Here is a 27,473-nt window from a genome sequence, read left to right as displayed (position 1 = left end):
CTTGAGAGTCCCTTGAACTACAAGGAGATCCAAGCAGTCCATCCTAAAGGAAATCAGTCCTGAATATTCATTGGAAGGGCTGATGCTGAAGTTGAAGCTCCAATACTTTGGCCACCTGATGCGAAGAATTGACTCACTGGAAAAGACCCTGATGCTGGGAGAGATTGAAGGCAGGAGGAAAAGGGGACGACAGAGGATGAGATGGTTGGATGGCATCATTGACTCAATGGGCACGAGTTTGAGTAGGCTCCGGGAGTTGGTGATGGACAGGGAGGCCTGGCATAGTGCAGTCCATGGGGACTGAGCAACTGAACTGACTGAAAGGGGATTCTGTTAGAGGAGAAGGTGCGACATCAGATTTAAGCAACATAGAGCTGGGCTCCAATGCCAACTCTTTTCCCAAACTTCAGTTTCTTCATATATAAAGCAGGTGAAAAAAAAGTTCTTCCTTCACAAAGCTGCTGTGAGGATTAAATGAATGAGTGTGCCTGACACATAATAAGAACTCCACAGCCATGAGCTCACAGCATTACTGTTATTATCCCTATAGTTATAGTAGGGCCAGGGTGATGGGGTGGGAACTAACTGAGTGGTGGAAGCCACCCAAGGGGAATTGGAGTTGGGAAAAGGACAAGAAAGGGAAGTCGCTAGCCCAGTCTTAATTCAATGGTCTTGAAAACATCGAGTATGTATGAGAAATGTTAAATCCTTTCCTTGTAATGGTGACATTCCGATAAGCTGGTTCTCTATTTCATTTCCATCTCACTAAATAATATTACACCAAACTTCTCAAGAGAGTGCCCTCCCCACCAAGTTCACCCCAAAGAGGATGGAGTGGATGGAAGGAGGCAAGATAGGCAGCCGTAATGTAGCCGCCAGCTGTCCAGTGAGTGTCCGGAAAGCGTCAGCTTTAAGGACCATTCCTGTGGAGGAAGGAAGCATGCTTTGGCCATTCTCTTCCAGGTGAAATAAAGTCAGGGCAGAGGCAGCTGTTCCTGATCGCTGTCCTGTGTTTCCAGGGATGTCTCCAAGGAAGAATGGGCTCTGGTGCAGATGGCCAGATCCCAATCCCACTCCTGCTGTTGGCTAACCGTGTTGTCTCAGACAAGAGTCTTGACTTCTCTGGGCCTCAGTAAAAGGAGGACTTTACTTAGAAACATTTATGGAACACTATTTTAAGCGCTTGGCAAAGATTAACCTATTTAATCCTTACAGCAGGTGTGGGAGGTAGGTCAGATAGGGGATGGTGAGAATTAAAAAGTGAATGTACTTAGAGTATAAATACTTAGTCTCACAGGTCTTGTTGTCTGGCACATACTGAGTACTGTGTAAGTATAAGCATAAGCTGCTGTTATTATCACCATGAATGCCATGCTTTAGCTGCTGACCTCCTCACCATCTAACCGTTGTTCTGTTGCAATATGGCACTTTGGTGGCATTTTCTCTCTCCTCCTTCCATCACCAAATTCTCGCCCCATTTCTCAGGCACAAAGAGTCATTTGAGCATTTCCTTCACATTCTTGCCATCTCCCCCTCCATATTTACATTGCCCTTCCTCACATTCTGAGACCCTAGTTCTTCCATTTCATTTACACAGATACCAACTCTCCTAGGCCTACAGGGTGCCAAGTATGATGCTAGGTATTCTCCCCTGCGTGTAGTCTGGGCCCCTGTGATCATGACCAGATCCAGTTGGAAAGGTAAGATTCCATCAGCTGTCTATTGGGCTTCCCTTGTGGCTCAGCTGGTAAAGAATCCACCTGCAATGCAGGAGACCTGGGTTTGATCCGTGGGTTGGGAAGATCCCCTGGAGAAGGGAACAGCTACCCACTCCAGTATTCTGGCCTGGAGAATTCCGTGGACTGTATAGTCCACAGGGTCACCAAGAGTCAGACACGACTGAGCGACTTTCACTTTCACTTTTCAGCTGTCTATTTGCCTCCAAAGTCTTGTATTGTTGTTGTTTAGTTGCAAAGTCATGTCTGACTCTTTCGACCCCGTGGACTGTAACCCACCAGGCTCCTCTGTGCATGGATTTTCCCAGGCAAGAATTCTGGAGTGGGTTGCCGATCTTTCTTCAGGGAAGCTTCCTGACCCAGGATTGAACCCATTCTCCCGCATTGCAGGCAGATACTTTACTGCTGAGCCACCAGGGAAGCCCTCTAAAGTCAACTCTTAAGCTAATATCCTTGAAACATCCACCTCGCCTTCCAAACTTTTTTACCATCACTCTTAAATGTTGGACTGGTTTGTTTTTAAAATATAGCATTCCAATTTTTTCAATAAAGAATCATGCCAACTTGAAGTAGTTATATCTTAGTCTCAGTTTTCTGTATGTTTCAATTTTTAAAGGTGATAAATGAACTGATGTGCAGCATGTAATGTGCTTTTTTTAAACTTTTTATTTTGTATCTGGGTATAGCTGATTAACAATATTGTGATAGATTTAGATGAATAGCAAAAGGACTCAGCCAAACATGTACATGTATCCATTCTCCCCCAAACTCCCCTCCCACGCAGGTTGCCACATACTTTCTTAATAAACAAGTTTCTTATTCTAGCACACAAACATTTGAGATGATTATACCAATCAAGACATCTTACTCTACATATTTTAAAGCAACGTCTTCAAATAAAGGAGTTAGAAACAACCAGAACCTATCATAAATGTGAATCTTTGAAATACACATCAGTAAATTCAGAAATGGAATAACTTGAGGTCATAAAAATGAGACTAAGTAAGTCAGTCTAGTAATGAGGATATATCTGATGATATATTAAATGGAAAAGGCTGGTTACAAAGTGTATGTAGTATAAGATGCAATTTTATTTATTTACAAGAATATATAGTAGTGCAATCACAATAGCTGATTTGTGGCGAAAGGGAAAATTCACTTTGAGGGTGTCTTAGTTTTGCTTTGTATATTCTAATTTTTCTTTTTAATGAGTATACATTGCTCTTATAGTATCAAAAAACAATAGAAGCAACTACATTTTGGTGGAAAACACAGTCGGACACTTATCTCCACCAGCTGAAACTCTCCTCAGTTAAGCCTTTTAATCTGCTGTCTCATCAGGCCATGCATTTGTTTGATAGATGGCTCAGTTGCCTCTGGCCTGTCATGTTGTTATTTGCTTTGAACTCTGAACATCTGGGTGGCAGGGACTCTAGCTAATATTGTTTTTTAGTGTTTAGATATACAGAAAAATACATTAAAATTCTTCTGATCATTAGGATGAATCAAGAACCACTAGTTCAATATGTTGAAGGCAAATATCAACCTCCTAAGCCTGGAGCATAAAGAGAAACGAAGGATGACCCATGTCCCCATCCTCTGTCTCCTTCCAGCCACATCTACAGAGCAGGTCACACTCAGCAACATTTAAAACAACCACAGACGCAGGTTCCTTGACCACGGACTGCATTTTCTTCCTGGGGTAACTGCGTTTTATCTTAAACTATGCTTTTGCTTCAGTACAAATGTTAACCATGTTCATTAACAATTTTTAAAGTTTTCTTTTTTTCTTATCACTCCTAAAGTATGCTTTATTTAGTAAAAGATAGTGAACACATGTTCTGGAAATAGTAAAAGCCAAGCTTAGATATTTATTGAATTCATATTTTATATTTATATTTTCTGATTAAAATCAGAAGGGTAGCTGGCGTTTCCTTCATTTCCACAGGACAGAAAGACAGGGGCTGTGTCTGTTCAAAAACAAAAATGTATCTGAAAAAAATAAAAATATATCCTAAAAATTCAGATATTACCTTTACAATGTCAAATACATGAATAGTTGGATAGTTGTCCTGTATTATTTTTTTCATATGGTCAGTTAGCAATATATAGAATGCCACAATGGAACTGATTAACTTTTTTTCAAAAATTAAGATACTCAATAAAAACCAATTTAAAAAAAACAACAAATGGACATAATTAAACAAAAACAAAACCCAGGCATTTAAAAAGAATCCTCACATCTAAATGCAAAAGAAATTATTCTATAATAACTTATGAATCCAATGTAATACCAATAAATATTCTTAGACTATGTCTTATTTTTTATTTTTTAAAAGCATAATGATAAAAATTAACCACACATAAAAGTGCTTTATACTAGACATGGAGGAAGCATAGGTTTTTAATTAGACAGCATTGAGCTATTTGGGTACTTTTTCATATCACATAGCGCAAACTTAAAAAAAAAAAAACTATGAATGGAATACAAAAGAAAACAACAGTTAAGATAAAAGTAATTTAAATAGTTTCTTGCATCTTAGAGGCTTTTGGAAACCATGAAAGGCCCAGGTGAAGGCAATTAAAATATATTTGTTAATATATGACATAACTGAATATTAAGAAATATTTAAAAGCAAAAAACATTTAAGAAAAATTAGCCTGGAAAAGAGAGGACTAGGGTCTACTTTCTGAAATGTTGACTCATGTCCAGGAGAAAGAAATCATGTCCAAAAAAGAATACATTCTGAATAAACAACAGCGTGGGAGGAAAAAAAAAAGAGTAACCGCTCTGCTGCCAACCTGACTTAAAAAAGACAATGACTCTTGAGACCTGCCTTTAAACTCTGTCCTGTCTTGGACCAAACTTAGCTTGTGCTGGACACGTTGTGAAGGTCCTTCAACACTTCCTCCTCAACACATCTGCCACATAAGGCACTGGTGGCCACCTGAAGTAAGACACAGATCTGAGCCATACTGCCATGGAGGGGACCTGGAATATTCCCCCAGAAAGGCCACTGATAACCCAGGCAAACGTCAGGGAAGAGAAGCTGTCGACGAAAGGCATCATCTGTCTGAGATGAGTTTGATAGGTGGAGAGAGGTTGCCCAAGGGAATAGAAGAAACAATTCCAAGCATTCCAGGCAGAGGAAATTGCATGTTCAAAGGCACTGAGGTATTCGGATGTGCTCAGAGAATACACTTCTGTGTAACTAGAGAGCAGGATAGGTGGCCAGAGGTGGTCCTATAGAGTCAGGTCCAGTGCACATTAGCAAAAGTCTTCCTTTCTACCATGTTAAGTTTGGGTTTTGTCTTTAAGGCAGTTGTAGAGTTATTACTACAAGGATGTTTTTACAGGGAAATTACATCATGGTATTAGCATCTTAATGTTCAAAATATCCTTCTGGTGATACATAGTATGAAGACTAGGCTGGAAAATAATATTGGAATCTGTTGCAATATTATAGACAAAATTCCGTATTCTTTTGAGTGTGGAAGCAGAGTCATGCAGTGGTCAGCAGCTGGCATTGACAGAAATGGTGAATCGCTTTTGTGAAGGAGAAAAAGGAAAGGAAGAGTCTAGGAGAATTGTACTTGGGCAATTTGGTAGATGGTTGCATATTTTTCCAAAATAGGCAATACAGAAGGAAAGGGGTAAGGTGGTCAGGAGAGATGGCATATTTAGTCTTCTAGGCATAGAGCTTATGGTGCCTATGAGATATCAAAGGAAGAAGTTGCATTTACTAGAATGTGAGATTCCTGAGGGCAGAGACCTTGTTGGTTTAGTTCAACCAACCAGGCACATGGCTTTCAACATGATCACTGTTTAGCACATTATCCAGCAGAAGGTAAATAGTAAATTCCAGTTGAATATGTGTTTTTGGATGAATTGGGTCTGAATCACAGCACAGTGTTCCAGGCAATGCTCTTTGGTTTCCCTGCACAGAAAATTCTAGAACCTCTTCTAATGTCCACCAAGACCACTTTACTTCCAGAAATAGGACAATTATGGTCCACTCAAAAAGGAATGAATTACAAAAATCTTACTATGATTCCTAGAAGTCCTATTGTTAACAGACATAAGCAAGCTTGTTTGCTTACTGACAGAAGAAAAATTCACAAAATAATTTTTGGAGTGATCAGACTGAGCAGAATGAATGATAATCACAGCATTGGAGTAAGCCTCTGATTTTTTTCATCACATGTGTGACTTTTAAGTTGCTATTGAAATGGTTCAGAGAGCTGAGTCTGATTGTTGAAGATTGCTGTTGATTCACATACATATCAAAACTTGGAAAGAGAGTTGCATCGGAATGAGAAGTAGTGAGAAATCCGGGGCTGAAGTAGAAATCTGGAAAAGACTTGAAGGAGAAAAAAAGAGGAAAAAAACATGGTAAATGGCCCTGCTACTTGGAGAAATTGAAACTAATCTTTTTGCCAGGGAATCCTGAACTACCTGCCTATCCCTTTAAGCATTCTCATGTACAAATCAAACACAGATGGCCCATTACATTTACGACCCCCTGTCAATTACTCTAGATGGAGCATGCATTAATTATTGAAATATTTTCATAGTATACACGCTGTTAGTGGTTACATTGCCACAGATAATTTCAATTTTCCGATTAGAAACTGCTATAAACAATTTTATTTATAAAAATTCATCTCGAATGTAGTAAAACTACATTCAGTAGTGGATTTTTTTTTCCATTTAACATAGCCAAAGTAGAAATTCTGGCCTCTATCCTTGGAAGTCAGCATTATGTTAGCATTGCACACAATACATAAACTCTGTCAAAATCTATTACAATTGTAGTAAATTTTGATTACTGCAGTTGTTTGTTATTTATGTCTATAAGATAAAGATAATATTGGGAATAGCCTTCTTCTATTTGATATATAAGCTATATTGATAAAATATCTTGTTTTGAAAACAGTAAAAGTTAAAAAAAAAAAAAAGACTAAACTTGGTTGAAGCTTCAAATTGTGCATCCACTTTAGTTCAAGTAATAAACACTTCAGATGATGGGAAAGTCCATTGAGAGTTTAGACTCTTAACTGGGTCGCTAGCTTTTGTCTGGCTTAGTAAACAAAATGCTGGGGTTAGTTAACTGCTGGAGAACAGTAAGAACATTCCAACGAAGCAGGCTTCAGAGAATGTGGAGAAATATTTTGAAAGAACTTAAAGAAAAGCCTAGGTATTTTCTGTCACTCTGGAGGAAGCTATTCATTCAAGAAACATGAACTGAGCACCTATTATGTGCAGGGAACTTCTTAGGCATTTGGAGTATAAAGCAAAGATCTCTGCTCCTACCAGCAAGGAGATCCAACCAGCCCATCCTAAAGGAAATCAACCCCGAATAGTCATTGGAAGGACTGATGCTGAAGCTAGAACTCCAATATTTGGGGCACCTGATGCAAAAAGCTGACTTATTGGAAAAGATCCTGATGCTGGGAAAGATTGAGGGCAGGTGGAGAAGGGGACAACAGAATATAAGATGGTTGGATGGCATCACCAACTCAACGGACATGAGTTTGAGCAAACTGCAGGAGTTAGTAAAGGACAGGGTGGCCTGGCTTGCTTCAGTCCATTGGGTCACTAAGAGTTGGACATGACTGAGCAACTGAACAACAACACCCAGCATAGATTCTGAACCGACTGCCTCCTTTAATCCTCACACAGGCGAGATCACTTACCTAAGGTCATTCAGCAAAAAGGCAGTAAAGTCAGAATAATAACCCACACAGTCAATCTATATTCTGAACCCACCAGCTCACTCATATGTTTACTATTTTCAACTCATCTTTCTCTAGATCTTTGAGACAAGAATACTTAATGTTGTTAGCGTGACTTTTTTCAGTGAAAGTCTTCAGTTAGGCAGATTAGCCCTAAAAAAAAAGAAGCTGTATCTCTTCTCTCTGAAATTCACTTTAGGAAAGAATGTTTATGCAAAGAATGGTAAAAAGAGATGGTCATTGCAGAGGCTGATTCCACATCCCAGTGGGATAAGACAGCCCCAGAGGCAGCAAGCAAATTCAACATGCTTCTTTCTCTGGCTAAAGCCAAAGAGGGTTAAAAACTATAATTCTCAAGAGGGACAAAGAGGCAGTGCTGACGGCACTGGGCTTTCACAACAGGTTTGCACAACATGGAAAAAATCAATTCCCACATACTTCAGCAGCAAGTAAGACTGGAAAAATATGGTCCCCAACTAGAATTATGCCACGGCATGGAAATTTAGCATATGCATCGGGTGCAGATCATCTACCAGTGAGCAATGCTTGTGTTTTGGACCACTCATTCATAAGAAACACGACCAGTGGGGAGAATTCATGTAAAAATTCCTGGCATGGCAATAAGTTCTGTTGAATTAATTAGGGGTGTTAATTTTGGAAAACTAAACAGTAATGTATTTTCTTATCACTAATAAGGAAACTCTCAAGTTTGTGTGCTGCTGTGTGCGTGTGTGCTAAGTCATGTCCAACTCTATCCAGGCTCCTCTGTCCATGGAATTCTCCAGGCAAGAATACTGGAGTGGGTTGCCATTTCCTCCTCTAGGGGATCTTCCCAGGATCAAACCCAGGGATCAAACTCATGTCTCCTGCATCTCCTGCTTTGGCAGGTGGATTCTTTATGACTGTGCCACCTGGGAACATATTTTTGTTTTTCTTTTTATGGAAGTAATTTAATTTGGAAGTAATATGGAAGTAATAGTTAATTTACAAGGTTGTACTAGTTCTAAGCATACAGCAAATTGTTTCACTTTTATATAAATACATATACATATATAAATACATATACATATATATAGGGCTTTCCTGGTGGCTCAGAGTCAGACACGACTGAAGTGACTTAGCAGCAGCAGACAGTAACGAATCTGCCTGCAATGTGGGAGACACAGGTTCAATATATTCAGATTCCTTTCCCTTACAGGTTACAAGAGATTAAGTAGAGTTCCCTGTGCTATACAGCAGGTCCTTGTTGTTTGCCTATTTCCTATATAGTAATGTATATTTGGGAGAAGGCAATGGCACCCTACTCCAGTACTGTTGCCCAGAAAATCCCATGGATGGAGGAGCCTGGTAGGCTGCAGTCCATGGGGTCGCTAAGAGTCGGACACGACTGAGAGACTTCACTTTCACTTTCCACTTTCATGTATTGGAGAAGGAAATGGCAACCCACTCCAGTGTTCTTGCCTGGAGAATCCCATGGACAGAGAAGCCTGGTGGGCTGCGGTCCATGGGGTCGCACAGAGTCGAACACTACTGAAGCGACTTAGTAGTAGTAGTAGTAGTAGTAGTAGTAGTAGTGGTTATATATATTTGATAACTCCAAATTCTTAGTTTATCTCCTCCATGCTATCCCCTGCATTTCATAATTTTTAAAAACCTTTTTGCTATCGGTGAAAGAGACAGAGAGTCAGAGACCTCAGATGACTGATGTGAAGTCACATCAGGTTTAACAGAAAACAGCCCAGAACCTAAGCACACCAGTTCACATCAGACTCTGGACATTGCTCCGGGCTTCTTATTTCATCCTCGCCAAAGGAGATGGAGACGGTAATACCATGTCCATGGACGAATGAGAGCTGAAGCTCAGAAACACAGGACAAGTCTGTGTTTAATTAAGGAGAAATTGGGCATACAAAGTCTAGTGTGGGTGTGTGGGTGAGGAGGGCATGGGTAGGAGACGCTAAGGCACACAAGGATAGAAACTGAGAAATGCAACAGTAGAAGTCCGTGCAAGGTATAGAGCTTGTCCTGTTCGGTTCAGTCTCTCAGTCATATCTGACTCTGTTGTACAGGGGTGGAAGTAATTAACTTCATCTAGATCCAGCTAATTGCAAATATATCTGGGTCGTAATCAAAACTCTTAAGAATCTTGTGACTGGTGATGCAATGTCTAAAGCTGCTGTTCTGTTTTGTTTTGTTTTTATGAGACTGCATAAGAAATTTAATGAGAAATCTTGGGGAAAAATAGCCTTATGTTTATTGAATCAGAAACTTTGGAGATTCCCCAAGTTAGTTCTCTCCACACGTCAAGTCTGAAGAGCGCAGGTCTACAATATCCCTCTCCTGTTAAACCTTCACCTTATCAGAGAAAACCAGGCAATGTGACATCGTGTTCTTAGTGAACCCATAAGGACTCCAAGCTGGCCCAACTTCTATCTCCAACTTCCTTCCCAGTCTAATGTTCTCCATGTCCATCACCCTCTGGTCAAGGGTTATAAAATACCAACTCAAATATTCTCGCAACTTTGGTTGAAATTCAATATCTAATTCGTGAACTATCAAGAGTTTCAAGCATTTTCCAAATTCACCTTTGAAATATCTTAAAAGTAAATCATCATTTGCACATCTCTAAAGACTCTTCCCTTGGAGAAGGCAATGGCACCCCACTCCAGTACTCTTGCCTGGAAAATCCCATGTACAGAGGAGCCTGGTAGGCTGCAGTCCACGGGGTTGCTGAGGGTCGGACACGACTAAGCGACTTCACTTTCACTTTTCACTTTCATGCATTGGAGAAGGAAATGGCAACCTACTCCAGTGTTCTTGCCTGGAGAATCCCAGGGACGGGGGAGCCTGGTGGGCTGCCGTCTCTGGGGTCGCACAGAGTCAGACACCACTGAAGTGACTTAGCAAAGACTTCCCTGGCAGCTCTGCAGTAAAGAATCCAACTGTAATGCAGAAGTTGCAGGAGATGCAAGTTCGATTCTGGGTCAGGAAGATCCCCTGGAGGAGGGCATGGCAACACACCCTGTATTCTTTGCCCGGAGAATCCCATGGACAGAGGAGCCTGGTGGGTTAAAATCCATAGTGTCTCAAAGAGTCGGACACGACTGAAGCGACAGCATGCATGCATGCACATCTCTAAATTCCCAGTAATCCTCCCATTTCCCACAGTTCGTTGACAAGTAAAGCCCTTGGGCAATCCCATCTGCTGGCTTTCTTTGCCCCCTTATATGACAATCAATCCGTCGGATTCAGAGAGCCGGGTGTGTTTACAGTTTCTGAGGAAGCCATGATGAATTCTACCCTATGCTGAAGCTTCAGGTTTCTCATACAAGTGTTCGTTTAAACCAGGCTCCATGAGGGCACCTGGGGAAGCTACTCCTTGCTTTCAATTACTTGGGGAAACCCCTCCAGCCTCCATCCTGGGATAAGGGAAGAAGGAATTATCCTCCTCTGGTCCAATTCTCACCACTCAACTAAGAGCACCACAGCTAGTATAACTCATTATTGTAACATTAAGAGAAATTTTAAATAAATAAAATTGCTCTCAAGTCTACCACCCTGACAAGTTCATGGTCCATACACATGTAGAGCTAAGTTTACATATGGATTTGCTTTTGCTTTTTAACTTTCTTCAAAAGTATGTTTCGTTTTTGAATATGGCTACAGATTTCGTAGCCTTGTATTGCAATCTTGAAATGCTATGTATATGGAATCAATCTACTTCTCTTGGACATCCAGTTGGCTTCCAATTTTTCATTTTGAGAAATACATTCTAAAAGCTAATTTTAGAGATTTTTAGAGATCCAATCCCAATATTGAACAATTATCCTTAAAGAAAAGAAGAAGTTGGCCCAAGGCCAGGATTACTTTGCTGACTTCCATTAGCCTACTCATAAGTGCATATCATTAGTCACAGTGGGGACCAGGCAGAAAAGGATAAAGAAAACTATATAAGATTGATCCTTTTTATCTTCAAAATCAGCTGAATGTACACGTTCTACTAAGAGACCCAGAAGTATCATTTTTCACGTACGATTTACTCTAAATAATATAGATGAAGTGTGTTATTAATATATATGGGGTTGGCTTCATTGCACCGAAAGGTTCTGAGTTACAAACAATTCACGGGTTAGATAGTCGGCCACTTCCTGATTAGATGCCTTCGCTTGGGTAGAGCCAACTAGAGATTTGCTGTAGCCGAACATTGTAATACAGCTGTAATTTGATTGCATTCTCACTTTCTGTTTTAGACTGTAGAATTGAAAACACATTAAAATCTGTTTAACCTTTATTTGACTACACTGCATCCAGCCATGTTACTGTGAGCTGGCCCAACATCTGACTTCTGTGTTCCCTTTTCTGTTCTCTTACCGGTCCCTTTCTCCCCCCACCCCCTGCCCCGTCACCAGTGATGGTGACACTGGTTTTGGTAGAACTCGAGGAAGACAGTAGAAGCCACTTGGAATAGCCCAACTTGGGGTCGGGGACAAGCAATCTTTTAAATTTTATTTTTTCCTTCTCCTGCCTAGATCTTCTACTTAGCAAAACAAGCAAAAAAAAAAACTGCCAGAGGAGCCCTTGTCACAGAGGACTTTGAAAGACAGGACAAAGAGTCTGGATAATAAGAAATTATTTTAAGCAAGAGTAAATCAGATCCAGATTTGTGCTCTGTAAAGATGTAGCTCGGTGAAGTGAATGGAAGAGAGAAGGGCCTGCCAAGGCTGAGCAAATATTGAGCTACAAATGGTGAGCTGGTGAGAAGGGTCTGGATAAAGAGGCAGCAGTAAGAATGGAAAGGACACAGGTGTAAGAGGAGCAAAATCACTGGGTGAAGGAGGCACGGAGAGTTATTCTTAGAAAGTTGTTATCTGGACAATCTCCTCCTAGGCCCTATGTCCTAAGAAAACACCAGATTTTACAAAGCCATCTTCTAAAATAGCAAAAGTCTGTAAGACTCAGGTATAAAACTGGCTGAAACAATCATTTGAACCTGTGCACCAACGTCCTGTTTGAAATGGAAATGTGTCATTGACTTTGTGGCCGTATTTGAAAAGTACCAACAGGTGTGATTTGGCTTGGCTTTTTGACTGATGTTGCCCAGTCTCTGAATGGCTCGCCACCTCGGTGGACATGCACAGCTCTATTTCTAAACATCTGGCAACAGTGATTGAGCTGCCTGGCTGTACCTGCCCTGGAAGATGGAAAACTCAGTGAAAGATACTGTGGAGAGTCTCCATCTTCTTGGAGAAGCAAAGGCAAAGAAAAAAATTAAAGCGGCTGAGTACATGTGGGTTTAAATAGAGTTGAGAAAAATTGTATCAGAGATTCTGGTAGGACTTTCACTGAAAATTAAAATTGCTAAGTAATTTGCCAGTAACTTAAAATATAAAACATGCAGATCCAGCAACTTCAGTCTAAGTAGCCATGCTAGAAAAATACTCATAGCAAATGAGTAATATGCTTAGGAGCACATGAGAAATACTTGGACACATAAGGAAGTGTGTACAGGTATATTCACTGCAGGGCTGTTTATAATGTCAAAGGGAATCTACCTCTAATATATGGGAATAATATGGCTATTTTACTAGTCATAACATGTGGATCTAGAAACAAAGTATGATCTGTATCTGCCCACTAACAAGGTAATCTCTCCAAGACACTGACGAGTGAAAAAATCAAGAGCATAATGATATTTACAATATGACACATGTTTTATTTCCTCTAAAATAGTTCATTTTTTAAAAAAAATCAAGTGAGGTACAATCCAGGAGTTAATGGTTGAATCGCAACAGATGATAGACAAACAAACCCTCATTGGCAAACTCTGTTAGAGCTACCAAATGTATGCTGCTGCTGCTGCTAAGTCGCTTCAGTCATGTCCGACTCTGTGCGACCCCATAGACGGCAGCCCACCAGGCTCCCCTGTCCCTGGGATTCTCCAGGCAAGAACACTGGAGTGGGTTGCCATTTCCTTCTCCAATGCACGGAAGTGAAAAGTGAAAGTGAAGTCGCTCAGTCGTGTCTGAATCTTAGCAACCCCATGGACTGCAGCCTACCAGGCTCCTCCGTCCATGGGATTTTCCAGGCTAGAGTACTGGAGTGGGGTGCCATTGCCTTCTCCAACCAAATGTATGTAGGACTACCAAAGCAGCTCTCAAAATAATGGTACAACTGCCATAGCTTAAATAATTTGGCAAAATAAATACCCAAAGACATGCCCCTGAATTGCCAGTGCAGGAACATCCTCATTTATGTCCTATTTAAAAGGGAATGTGAAATATTATTTCTTCCTGAGATGAAATCCAGAAATTGAGCTGATTTGAAATCAGCTCCAAATAATCTAGACTGGAATGTATTCATTCAACTATTTTGGGGGGATTTAGAAATAAGTGGAAGCAAATCACTTTCCAAATTAGAAACTATGTCTGCAGTACCTTTCAATCCATTCTAATTTTTGAGGACAAGGCAGAGCTGATGCAATTTCAATATAGTTTAGCAGATAGTGATTATCACAAGATCTTCTTTTGATCCCTTAGGACTTTTTCACTTAAAAACTTGATGGTGTTTATGGTAAAGTGCTATAAGAGGGCTTCTAGCATATAACGGAAAAGAAAATATTAACCCACTATGCAGCCAAGAGCTGGATTAATCTTTTAAGCAATTCAGAAGAGCATCAGAACATGAACCCTGAAAGACAGCTCAAGTATTCTGAAAAATGCTCGACTATCTCCACTGTGACAGTCCACTTTAGTGGGTTTTCAGTTATTTTGGTCACCTTGCTTTGACTCATTCAAGTCTCAGAAGTAAGTTTTCACGTAAGTTGTTTTATTTTTCATGTGTTTGAAAGTAATCGCCACTGAATATTTCTTTGAGCCAAAAAGTTGAACAGTCTGCCATGCTGAGCACATGAGGGTCACTCTGGGAAAAGGGTGTTTAATGAATAACTTTGCAGTAAAAGGCCTTGAAAACTTCCTCTAAACATTAGACCCGTGCTTACTTTTGGAAATACATTAACAGCCTCCAGAAAGCTGAGATGCTGGCAGCACTGTTAGGCAGACTTCAGACATCCCTGACATTTGAAGTGCATCACAAGGTGTGCGAACACGCCCACCCCTCCTCGGCCCTGACCCTGCTCCCTGCCACCCCCGTGTCCCCACCTCCACCCCCAGCCGGCGTTTGGAGATCATGTGGACTGGAGCTCTCCTGGAGAGAAAGATTGATAAAGCAAAGCCATCGGAGTTATTTCCTATGCATGAAATTGATTAAATGCTTCACTAAATGGCTTATAAATTTGCTTCTCATATTTCTGTCACCCACTGAAAAGATTACAGAAACTCTGCATATAACCATGTTGTATACAATACCAAATTACAAAAGGTTGTAAAAACTAATGTTTTGTTTAAAGTTTTGAGCAGGACCATATGCCTTCAGTGACCTTGAGTAAGCTATTTTAATTCAAAACATTTCAAAGAATAGAGAAGGGAGAAATATTCAACTCCATAACAAACCAGACAAGCGGTGGGTAGACCTCGGTTAACTCTGCTGAACTTCTGTTCTTTCCTCCAAGGGCGGGAGAGTGAAGCCCTTTCCTCGGGCTAAACGCCTTGTAGTTGCAAAGCTGAGAAACGCATATGGTGTCAACAATATGTTTACAAAGGAGATGAGAAAAAAAGGCTTTGAGACCTCCCAAAGTTGAATCCACTCTACTATTTTTAGTTCAGAGACACAACCCAATGAGTCCCGTGTCTTGGCCAGACTTGCAGGACTATGGAGAAAAGATGACAAATGTTAGCATGGGTGATGGGGTTGTTTTATGTTTAGGCTTCTTGTTTGTGTATTTTTCATCTCTCCCCATCTTTCAAATGTCAGTTCTCTTCTTTCTTCCATTTGAGAGTTTCTTCCAACTCTTGTGTCACCAGGAGGGGACAGGGTGGGGTTTTTAGCAAAGAAGCCACTGGTAGGCAACCACGTGACCTATAGATGTGACTTGGGAAACTAATCCTTTGCCTAACGTGGCCTTAAAAGTACCTTCACTTCTACAAGAAAGATGATATTCTTTCATAACATTTATAAGACATCACGTCCCCAGCAAGAATTAGCATTTGGCATTAATGCACAGCTCTGGCAAGAGCTTCAAGAGGAGATGTTTATAAGCAAAGGTGTGTTTAAGATCCCTGCTGGGCTGACCTTTGTGGTACACACCGCCAACCTCCGGTCACCTTCATGAATAGCCAGAGGAGGAGCCAAGATCTGCCACAGCCACCACCATCTGGACCTCAGTGTGGTGGGAAACAAGTAGGGCCGTGCTGTCAATGGGATGGGCTTCCCAGGGGGCCCAGTGGTAAAGAATCAGCCTGCCAATGCCGGAGACTCAGGTTCCATCCCTGGATCAGGAAGATCCCCCAGAGGAGTAAATGGCAACCCACTCCAGTATTGTTGCCTGGAAAATCTCATGGACAGAAGAGCCTGGTGGGCTACAGTCCGTGGAGTCGCAGAGTCAGACACGACTGAGCAAATATGCACCTCAATGGGGAATGGGGGGAGGGGCGGAGGACAGGACTTTCCAACACCAGCTTAGGTACACATCTGCTTTTCTGTGACATTTCTGGGTACATGCAAGGAGTTATGATGGAACTATCCCTAGTTTGTGAAAACACAGTGTAATCTCAGTAGTAAAATCCAGTTTGTTCTTTTTTTTAATGAGTACCTGTTCTGGGAGATATGCCAACAACTCAGAGATGATTTAACCAGACCATCAACAGCTGGACAACTTACTTAACTCTTTGGTGATGGCTACATGAACCTTCTTGTTGGCTTCAAGCCATCACATAATTAATGTTGATGCCAGACATACAGGGTTTAATAAATTATAACAAAGAGACTCCTTACTATACAACACAGAGAATAACTAGATTCTCCCCACAGGTGTGAGCCATCTTAGAAGATGTGAATGCATGCTTCCTAAAGGTTACTCCCTGGAACACTGATTCTACAAGGTTATCCTTCATAAACCTGGAGGACAGCATGGTAACCCTCTCCAGTATTCTTGCCTGGAGAATCCCATGGACAGAGGAGCCTAGCAGGTTACAGTCCATAGGGTCACAAAGAGCTGGGTATGACTGAAGTGACTTAGCAAGCATGCATGGACGCATCCTTTATAAAAGGGTTTTGCTGATCAAATACATTAAAGTGAAAATTGCTCAGTCACGTCTGACTCTTTGCGACCCCATGGACTATACAAGTCCCTGGAATTCTCCAGGCCAGAATACTGGAGTGGGGAGCCTTTCCCTTCTCCAGGGGATCTTCCAAACTGAGGGATAGAACCCAGGTCTCCTGCGTTGCCCGCAGATTCTTTACCAACTGAGCCACCAGGGAAGCAACACTCTTTGGGAGAATCGTAACACACAGGAAAGTGTTAGGACCCCTGTTGCAAACAATCCTACCTATTCAGTGTACCTACAGCTTCTCACTTGACCCGAGACATTATTTTTATTTTCTGTATTAAGCTTAGAACCTGGGAATTGCTCTTTGTGGGAAACACTAATTTAAACCTACTGCATATCTAGCAGACTGGGCCACCTCGTTTGAAAGTTTAACAAGTTCTGGAATGCCCCTCCGGTAAGACTCTCCAGCAAAATAAGAGAAATCTCCAAGCTCACTGCAAGAAGGCCTCCTCCTTGCCATATACCACCCTTGAATCATGCACACGTTCCTCTCCTAACGGGCACAAGTTGCATGGCTATATACATATATAAAATTTTGGCTACATTGAGTCTTAGTTGCAGCATACAGGATCTCTCCTTGAGATCGGTCTTTCCTTTCCTTCTCCAGTTGTGGCTCACAGATTCCAGAGCCTGTAGGTTCAGTAAGTTACAGCACCCAGGCTTAGTTGCCCCGAGGCACGTGGGGCCTTACTTCCCAAAGCAGGGACTGAACCCGAATTCCCTGCATTGGTAAGCAGATTCTTAACCACTGGACTAAGGAAAGTCCTTATATTTGTTCTTTTTTTAAGTAGATCTGACTAATCTACACAAGCACCTGCGGGCACTGAATGCCCAGATGAATATTGCTATCAGTCACTCAGCCATGTCCAACTCTTTGCGACCCCATGGACTGCAGGACTCCAGGCTTCCCTGTCCATCACCATCTCCTGGAGTTTGCTCAAACTCATGTCCATTGAGTCAGTGATGCCATCCAACCATCTCATCCTCTGTCACGCCCCCTTCTCTTCCTGCCCTCAATCTTTCCCAGCATCAGGGTCTTTTCTAATGAGTCAGCTCTCTCAGGTAGCCAAAGTATTGGAACTTCAGCTTCAGCGTCAGCCCTTCCAATGAATATTCAGAGTTGACTTCCTTTAGGATTGACTGGTTTGATCTCCGTGCTGTCCAAGGGACTCCTCCAGCACCACAGTTCAAAAGCATCAGTTCTTCGGCGCTCAGCCTTCTTTAAGGTCCAACTCTCACATTCATACATGACTACTGGAAAAACCATAGCTTTGACTAGACGGACATTTGTTGGCAAAGTGATGCTTTTTAATATGCTATCTAGGTGAATATTAGTTGTATTTATTAGTAAATAAATTCTTCACATACCTTGATTTTTCTTTCTATGATTACTTATAAACCCACCTCCCTGTTCTATTTTAGATATAAGCCACAAGCCAGTGTTTCTCCTTTCCTTTCTGTAATCAAGGTCACTCAAACATCAAGATCATTCAAGAAAACCTAGTGGTGTGTGGGAGTGAATGAGAGTGACGGTAATTATGGAGAGAAGTTGGATATGCCCTCATTTAATTTTTTTTAAGTAAACCATTTGCACACTTCAACCTCTTAAGTTGTATGGGTAGAAAATTACCCGTGAGGCGCCTGAGAGGAGATGGTTGATAGTGCTGGGTGACAAACCCCTGGCTCGACAGCCTTGGCTTGCAAACTGTGAGGAAGCGTCAAAACCACCTGGAGGCTGTGTTTAAAAAAAAACAGGTCTGAGGCCACACCTTCAGAGTCTGATTGATTGAATGTCTGTACACAGAAATACCACATTGCTCCAGAAATGCGTCAGCGGGTCTGAGCACAGACCTGAGGATTTGCGTGGCTAAGGAGCGCCCTGGCGATGCTGGTGTGGCTGGTCTGGGAGCGCACTGGGGGAGTTCCAGCTGTACGACAACTCCCCAACTTGCCTGATCAGTTACCTGGGGGTGTTATTGCAAACACCAAACAGCAGCCCTACCCCAGACTCCAGAGATGGCATCTCTAGGAAGGAAACGTGGGAGTCTGTATTTGTATAATAATAAACGCTGCAAAGCCATTTGAAACATCCAGGCCTGGACTACCTCAGCCAGAGAAGCAGGGCTTGCCTTTTAGATCAGGGCCCTGGGCCTTGGGCGCCCCGCCTGCCTGCCCGCGGAGGAAGCCGCCTCGGTGCCCGGGGCCTCTTCAAAGTGCACGGAGGCCCAGGACCCGTGAATGCCTCAACCAATAACTTGTCTGGTAATTGGTATATTGATTGCTAATGTCATCATGTTTTAGTATACATAAACCCCTCACTCTATTCCACAGCCCCCAACAATCCCCAAAGTCATTGTTTATTCATCGTGACTCCCAAACTGGCCCTTGTCAGTTCCCGCTGGAGGGCTTGCTGATAAAAATCACCAGATGATTGGATGCACACATTCTTAACATGACTGACTCATGACATCTCAGAGGGCAGTCGGGGAGCCTGTCATTACAGTACAATACTTTCCTTTCTTCCTCTTATCTAGCCCCAGATGACTTTGAGATTTTTATTAACTCATTAATGACTGAAGATGTCATTAGAACCAGTAGAAGGGTTTTTAATTTTTTTTTCTTTCATTCTTTCCTTCTTTTATTGAGAATAAGTGCACAATTTGCTCCTGGTGAGAGGGGGTAAATAGCCAAGGCAAACCCAGTGAAGAGACCCTTTAACTTTATTAGAACTTGAAATCTGATTGACAGTTACGAGGACTGAAGGTCTGTACCCAGAAACACCAAGTTGCTTCAGAAATACACTGGGTAAGAAAAAATGGAGCAATTAGTAAAGAAACAGCAACTCATAAAATTCAGCAATTTCTATTGTGTGGTGGGACCAATTTTTCCAACCTAACAGCTAAATTAAAAAAAAAAAAAAATTCAGAGGAAGGCTACTGAAACCTCTAAATGTTTCTTAACCTACACATTCATTAAACCATATCTTGTTTCTGCCTGCCTTTAATTTTCACATCTGCAGAATTGCTTTTAAAAATCAAATTAGATCTTTTGAAGGCACTTAAATTGCAACAACCTTATGTTTTTTTATATACTCTTGGGTTTCAGGCTTTTCATCTGGGTTGTGTGTCCAATTAATGGGATATCTCAAGGAAGCACTAATCATTTCGAAAACTTGAGAATCTGAAAAGCAAGCAGACTATTTTCATTATAACTGATTGGATTGAGAATAAGCTACAGAGGAAATGTTCAATAATTATGATAACTTTTTTAAGATGAGATCACAAAAAAATGTCAGTCACATAAGGTACTTTTCCCTGCAATGAAGTCTTTGAAGTTCGTTTCAGTGGATTCCTCTTCAGGGTTCAGCCTCGGGCATGGCAGAAGGCTGCTTAGAGAGTGGGTTTACACAGATTTTATCAGGCTGGGTAATTCACTTGGCAAAGCAAACGTCTATTACTCGATGTATCTCATATGTTATTAAGTGTTTATGAAATTTTACTATTGTCAAAACACATTGTAAATTAACAGATTCTCGTAACACATGGAAACTACTCCCCAGAAGAGAAAATTGTTTTCTGAGGACCTAAAAAGATTTCTACCCAAGGAAACTGCTGTCAGTAAACTATGACCAAGATTTCAATGTGCCTGAAGCCAAGTTTTATTCTTAAATCACCTAATTATATCTTTCTGTATTTATTTGCCCGGTGGAGAATTTTACTCATTAAATGTTATGCTAAACAGAATAATTAGTTAATATCTGCAGATTAATTAAATACAATAATTTTCTCTAATTCAGTAATAATCATATTAAATTTTTTTTTAAATTGTTCAACTTTCTGTACATGATGCCAGATATCCAGATAAAACCTGGGAGAAAATGAGTTAAAAGCCCAGATGTTTTTAAGCATCCAGATGTATGGTGTCAAGTAAACAAAACATCAAGGTTTTTTACTATTTTTTTTCCCATTTTCATCCAGATGTTTGGTGTCATATAGACACACTTTTAATCTGTTTAGTCGTAATCACAGTGTTCTTTAATATCATTTGCCAATATTTGGATCCTTTCTTCACCATATTATTTCTAAAATTTTTGTTTAATTCATTCATGGGGGAAAACACAAATAAGTAAAAAATTTAACAGCCAGAAGACTCATAACACAAGACCACCAGCCAGAATGATGCCCAAGTCTTTTTGTTGCAAACTCTTTCCATGTGCATTTTTAAATGAGGAAAGACAATTCAGCTTAAATGGTTGGAATGGCAACTTAATTTTAATTGACAGGTACATGCTAATTTCAATTCTAATAAGTATATAGAAGAACCCCAGGCTCCCAATTGTAAATCATGGCCATCTTTTCAATGGCTTTCTTTCCCAACTTCCTAAATCCCAGAAGAGACATTTCAGGAACAATTTCTGCTCTGGTGACTTTGGGAATGTAGAAGCTCTGACCTTGGACTTGAAAGACTTGCCACTGAGCTTCAACTCTTCCATTTTCTGACTGGGTGACCCTGACCTCATCATTTAAGCTCTGAGCCTCAGTTTTCTCTTCTTTAAAATGGGAATAATAACCCTTCCCTCAGTTAACCTGAGGTTCTAATGAAAGAAATCTGGAACTGCAAAATGTTTCGCAGGTACACATTATCGTTAGTTATAAAATATTTTATAATTATTTTAATGTGTTATTAATGTTTAAGTGGGGCTTCCCAGGTGGTGCTACTGGTAAAGAACTCACCAATGCAGGAGATGTAAGAGATGCGGGTTCAATCCCTGGATTGGGAAGATCCTCTAAAGAAGGGCACAGCAACCCACTCCAGTATTCTTGCCTGGAGAATCCCATGGACAGAGGAGCCTGGAAGGCTAAGTCCATAGGTTTGCAAAGAGTCGGACAGGACTGAAGCAACTTAGCATGCAATGTTTAAGTATTAATAGGGAAAGTGACTGTCACTGTTAATATGGAATCCAGGGGAACAGTAAAGAAAAAAAAAAAGTAAAAAAAAAAAAACCCACACAAAAGGATCTGATCAGCTATTTACGGTTTCCAAATTGTATACAGAAATGATTATAATTCTTGGGTGTACAAAACAACATCAGATTATGTTACAGAGTCCACGCTCTCTCTGCTTGATGCACAACAGGCCGATGAATCCAAGAGACGAGGCAAGGAAGAGAGTTTAATTAGGGAGCCAGCAGACCCAGAAGACAGCAGGCTAGTGCCTCACAATAGCCATCTTATTGGGGTCTGGATACCAGGTTCTTTTACAGATCAGAGAGAAAGAAGCAATGAGGAACTAAAGTCCACAGGCAGAATAGAGAGGGAGATGCAGCGAGAAAGTGCAGTAGAAGGGTCTCCAGTCCTGTGAAGCGTCACCAAGGGAATGTCCAGCCTTCAGAAGGGGTGTGTTAATCTCTTCTATTCACAGGGCAGAGACAAACTATCTCTCCTTGAGTTGAACAAAGGCACTTTATAGTCAAGCAGAGGGACAGGGTCCTCCAGGCAAGCCATGAGTATGATCATAATAATAAAAGCAAGTCAAAGAAACAGTTTCCAACGTGGAGTCAGAATTGGCTTCCTCCCTGCAACAGTTATACTCCTCCGTGCATCTATGCCCTTACTGCATTTCATCTAGGTAAATAGAGAAATAATTGTAGGGATATTCTCTTAGGTAACGAAATAGACTAATCCTAGATCCCATTGATTTGGTCTCTACTACAATAGGGCACTCCTGCCGATCTAGAACTGTATTCTTGACCCACTGTTGCACTTAACTTTGATGGACTCACTGACCCTCCTGGCTAATGCAAAGACTCAAACATCTGCATACAGTAATTTTGTGGGCTGCTAAATATTCAAACAGACCTCATGGTTTCTATCAAGGGAGATGGCTTTTACGATTTTGTGCTATTAGCAAAATGTGCATCCTAAAAAATTGTCATCGAAGAATAGGTCAACCTTCCTGCTACAATACAAGAGGGTTTCTAAGTGAGAAATCAGCTCATGCATTTGTAAACCTCTAAACACTAAAAACCTTTCAAGCATTCTAATCTTAGACTTTTTTGTCATGACTCCAAGATTTTGGAAAAAAAAACAAAAACCTCAAAATGTTTGAGTTCTACTTTTAAAATATGGAAGGTTCTTGAAGTAAAGAAAGGGAAGAAAATAAATGCAAGGAAGACAAACTTGGTTAATTTTAATAAAAAAAAAAATCCACAGTGTCAGAACACCACAGTACAAAAAAGCTCCCATGTTAAGAAATTTCTTTCAAAGTTGAGTGCAACTTTTTTTCTCAATATGTGACCGTAGAGGAGATGGAATGAGGAACCGGGTTTTAGCTCCTCAACTTTCTGAAGTCACAGACCTCTCATCAGCATATAGCTCTGTGTGATGAACACTTGCTGTGAAGAACCAGAAATCAGTGCAAAAGGAAACAATAATAATAAAAGGGACGCTTTCCACCATCAGAACCGGGAAAGGTGTGTGAGCTGGAAGAAAGTACAGTACTGAAACCCATGACAAGTCATGATAAATGGGTCGTTATAAAATTCATGTTTAGGCAGCACCAGGCCGGGGATAATGCCATTCGTCATGGTAACACTCGGCCGCTAATGAGCCCTCATTGCATATTCATGTCCGTGGCGTTTCTTCTCTCCCTCCCACCCCGAACTAGTGCCTGGAAATATCTCCACCTCAAACTGCAGCTCAGGCCTTCTTCTTCTTCTTCTTCTTCTTTCTTTTTTTTTTTTTTTATTTGTTATGTTGCAGCAATTACAGTGTAAAAGTGCTGCCCAAGATTGATTGCTCTGATCTGTAGTTCAATTGTAAATTAGAATACACATCCCCCCAGGGACACACGGCCCCTATTTGTGATTAAGAAAAAAGCCCCATAATAGACTAATAGGTAAAGTTCTCTCTCTTTTACTTTCAGGCAATTAGCTTGATGAAATGGCCTCTTTTTGTGTACCCTGGAAGTGTAAAGCGATATCATAATGAAGTATATGATGTTTATTCTATGATTTTCACCTTCCCGGGTATGCAGGAATGCATAAGTAATGGCTGCTTTGTCTGGTGCATTTACTGATTCACAAGTGAACTATTTCTTAAAGATGCAGTGTGTGCATTCTGAGGCTTGAGGTAAGCAACCCCCTGACTTTGGGCTACCCTCCACAGAAAGAACTCTACTAAAGAGGAGAGAAATTCCCAGGTAGTGGTGAGAGCAGGACTCTGATAGTCAAGAGCCATCTAACTGCCTGCTGGCTCCGAGGTGGATGAAGTGGTAACACATTGTAAGCACTCAGAATCAGTGAAGACCCCGGGAGAGTCTGGCAAAGTGTCCAGAGGTGACTTTGAGTCCAGTGAGCATCCAGGTGGCCAAAATGTGTGTTTCATCTCCCGTGCTTGGTTTTGGAACACTAGCTCAGTCTATACTCCTGGGTTAGAGGAGTTAAAGCTAGGGTTAAAGCTAGCCCTACACCATGTATTTCATTATACAACCATCTTTAAGTGAATTGCAGCCCCCCCTCAACAAAAAGCCTTGTCTTTTCAAGTTGCTAAACTGTCATAAGTTGTCAAGAAAACATTCTTCAACTTCCTACACAGGCTGGCTAACAAAGGTTTTGACCAGTGAGCCAATGAATGCAGCTGGTGCATTTCCAAAGCTGTTTGTGCTCTCCATATGCAATATTTTAATATCTATTTTATTTCATTCATGAGAGTCTCAGGAGTCAAGGAAGAAACAAGTGTCCCAACTGGCAAGATAGAAAGAGAAAAAAAGGAAAAACAGAACAAGACAAAAATCTATCTTGGTTGAAAATAGTTTATGGTGGGTTACTTACCAAGAGGTTGATTTCTATTTCAATTCCATATTCCAACCTCCTGCCACTCATCAATAACCCAGTTTGTATAACCCACCAAACACTTCCTGGGCTTGTGTAGTCTGGGTCAATCCAACCCTCTCCTCTTTAATGTGAACCTTATTTGCTTTTCTCAAAAAAATCACTCTTATAGCAAAAAGATCTCACTGACTTCTTAATGCTGAAATGGACATGCATGTTTAGATTTGTTATATTTTAAAATTAATGTTTGCGATAGTCTTTTGTTACATATAAAATGTGTTTGCATTTCCTCCAAGTTCCTGGTTAAATAAAACCTTTTGGGAAAGTTTATTACTATATCCTGTAAAGTGATACTAATGTTACATAATTCTGAATAGTACCACAAAATGAGCTACACAGAAATATTTCAGAAAAATTTACTTGATAACCCTTCTTGCTAAAAATCTAAAGTTCATATCAGTCCTTATTTGGGGGTTTTTGCCTTAATTTTTATAATATTGAACTCTGTGTAAAATATAGACCTGAAATATAATAAATGCATATTTTCATTGCTCCTTGAAATGTTTGACTGTGTAGCTGCCACATCGGTGCTGTGTTTGGAAATATACTATTGTAAACTTCCAACCTAGACAGCATATTAAAAAGCAGAGATATTACTTTGCCAACAAAGGTCCATCTAGTCAAGGCTATGGTTTTTCCAGTGGTCATGTATGGATGTGAGAGTTGGACTGTGAAAAAAGCTTAGCGCAGAAGAATTGATGCTTTTGAAGTGTGGTGTTGGAGAAGACTCTTGAGAGTCCCTTGGACTGCAAGGAGATCCAACCAGTCCATTCTAAAGGAGATCAGTTCTGGGTGTTCATTGGAAGGACTGATGCTAAAGCTGAAACTCCAATACTCTGGCCACCTCATGTGAAGAGTTGACTCATTGGAAAAGACTCTGATGCTGGGAGGAATTGGGGGCAGGAGGAGAAGGGGATGACAGAGGATGAGATGGCTGGATGGCATCACCGACTCGATGGACATGAGTTTGAGTAAACTCCGGGAGTTGGTGATGGACAGGGAGGCCTGGTGTGCTGCGATTCATGGGGTCGCAGAGTCGGAGACGACTGAGCGACTGAAATGAACTGAACTGAACTGAAACTTTCAAGTGGCATTAAGTCTAGGAAAGTTTCCTCCATAGCACTTCCTTGCTGAAACTTGTCACAATTTTTTAAGAGTACATTTATTCTATAAAAATAATGACTTATATTTACCTTGCTTCATAGTTTTTGCAGTTCTTTCATATAAATTACACCATATAAATAATCCTTTGAGATAAATGAGGCAATCATTTCATTAATACCCCAAGGTTACAGGGGGGGATAAGTACATTCAGCGAGGTTTAGTCATCTGCCTAAAAGTTACCAGTCCGTAAAGGCAAAGTTGGTCCTTGTCCCCATGCCTTGAACACCAAAAATCTGAGCACCCTCTGGCAGGCCACACTGTTTCTTTTCTGGCTGCAAAGTCACCGTTAGCAGCAGCTCTTCAGAATCTCATAGCTCTTACCATAAACAAACCTTTCGATCTTTTTTATACTTGGGCAAGACTGAAAAATGAATGTTACGCACACACACCCCTTGATAAACACCAATAAAGGAAAGAGTAGAATTCACACTGCCTGGTTACTTCCCTACCTAAATTTAAGATAAATAATCTGTATTTCATTATAAGCATATGCTGAGACTGGAGAGATGTCAGCCACAAAACTGAAGCAGTTATCTAGATAATTCAAATTTGAGATACAGAGCAAAGACCACTCTTTTTTAAGAGCTATTGGTTTACATCCAAATTTTCCGGAGTCTTGGTCGACTCTTTTCACTAAACATCTCTCCATGGCCTTTGAACATGCCCTCTGCCCCACCCTTATCCCTTGCCACACATTCCCATAGAACTAACTCAACCCTGACCATCATTCCAGAATCAGCTCAAAGATCACTTCTCTTCAGAAAGAGTGGCTGACTTCTATCTCTACCCCTGTTGCAAATACCTCCTTGATTTGATCTCAGCAAGCAAGCCTCATCCATCCCAGTAAAGGCCTCCTCCACCGTGAAGCCAGTGAAGATGGGATTTACATCCAGAATCCGGAAAATACAAATTCTTTCAAGGGTGTGCTGCACTCATCTGTTGAAGTTTCCTACCCCAGTAACATGTCATGCTCATGACTCAGAGCCCTGAGATTAGCAAGGCAGTTCTGGGCAGTTCTTTGAGAGAAATGGCCACCAGTTTGATAAGAGACAGGCACCTGACCAATGGCTTGCCACTCGTAGAAGTGCCCTTGAGATGACAATTCTATCAAATAAAACTACTTAAGCAGAAGCCTACAGGAGTAGGTAAAAGTCAAAGATAAAATCACACTAGCCATGACTTCCTATGAAAAAAACTATTCCTGCCTGAATTGGGAGAAAGAAAAGATACCAGAAATGGGCCCAAAACAAAGAATCCCCGAACAATGTGTACGTACAATATCCAAATCCCAGGTGTGATTACCTAACCTTGTAGGAGAAATGAGGGGATGTGTCATTATTTCGTTTAGTCATTTATCCCTCCATTCAGTGATTCATCCAGCAAATACGTACTGAGTCCTCAGGAGACAATGGCAAAAACAGACGTCACCCCTACCTTCATGGAGCTCACAGTTTAATGAGGGAGACACAGACATCATCACACCGGAAGACAAGCCTGCATGCTCTGTAATACACACGGAAAGTACAAAAATGGGGACTCATAGTGGGATCTTGATATACAGAAAAGTGCTTCTGTATAGAAAGTCTTACACAGAAGCCTGAAGAATGAGGTTATAGATGAATGTTTAGAGAATGCGGGGAGGAATGGACACATTTCTAGAAGCAGAACGAGCAAAGGCCCAGGAGTACAACACAGCTTAGCCAGTTAAAGGGCCATTGAACA

General features: G+C 41.0%; 1 protein-coding gene across 8 annotated transcripts in view; it reads right to left on the bottom strand.

The window, feature by feature from the left end:
* Positions 1-3,584: 3,584 nt before the first annotated feature.
* The window catches only part of LOC113879958, a 77,647-nt gene continuing 53,758 nt past the window's right edge, over positions 3,585-27,473 (bottom strand). For 6 of the 8 annotated variants that reach the window (XR_003507540.1, XR_003507542.1, XR_003507539.1 and 3 more), the window contains one exon: positions 3,585-6,097. Coding sequence is in view for 3 of the 8 variants with exons in the window: in XM_027521870.1 (XP_027377671.1) it covers positions 5,876-6,097 (222 nt within the window). In the remaining 5 variants the exon portion in view is untranslated. Of the gene's footprint in view, positions 6,098-21,542; positions 22,321-27,473 lie in introns of those variants that run through there. The other 2 variants (XM_027521874.1, XM_027521872.1) reach the window with 2 other exon arrangements.

Source organism: Bos indicus x Bos taurus, chromosome 21 (genome assembly GCF_003369695.1).
Source record: "Bos indicus x Bos taurus breed Angus x Brahman F1 hybrid chromosome 21, Bos_hybrid_MaternalHap_v2.0, whole genome shotgun sequence".
Classification (NCBI taxonomy): Eukaryota; Metazoa; Chordata; class Mammalia; order Artiodactyla; family Bovidae; genus Bos; species Bos indicus x Bos taurus.
This window is presented reverse-complemented; position numbering and strand designations above follow the sequence as displayed.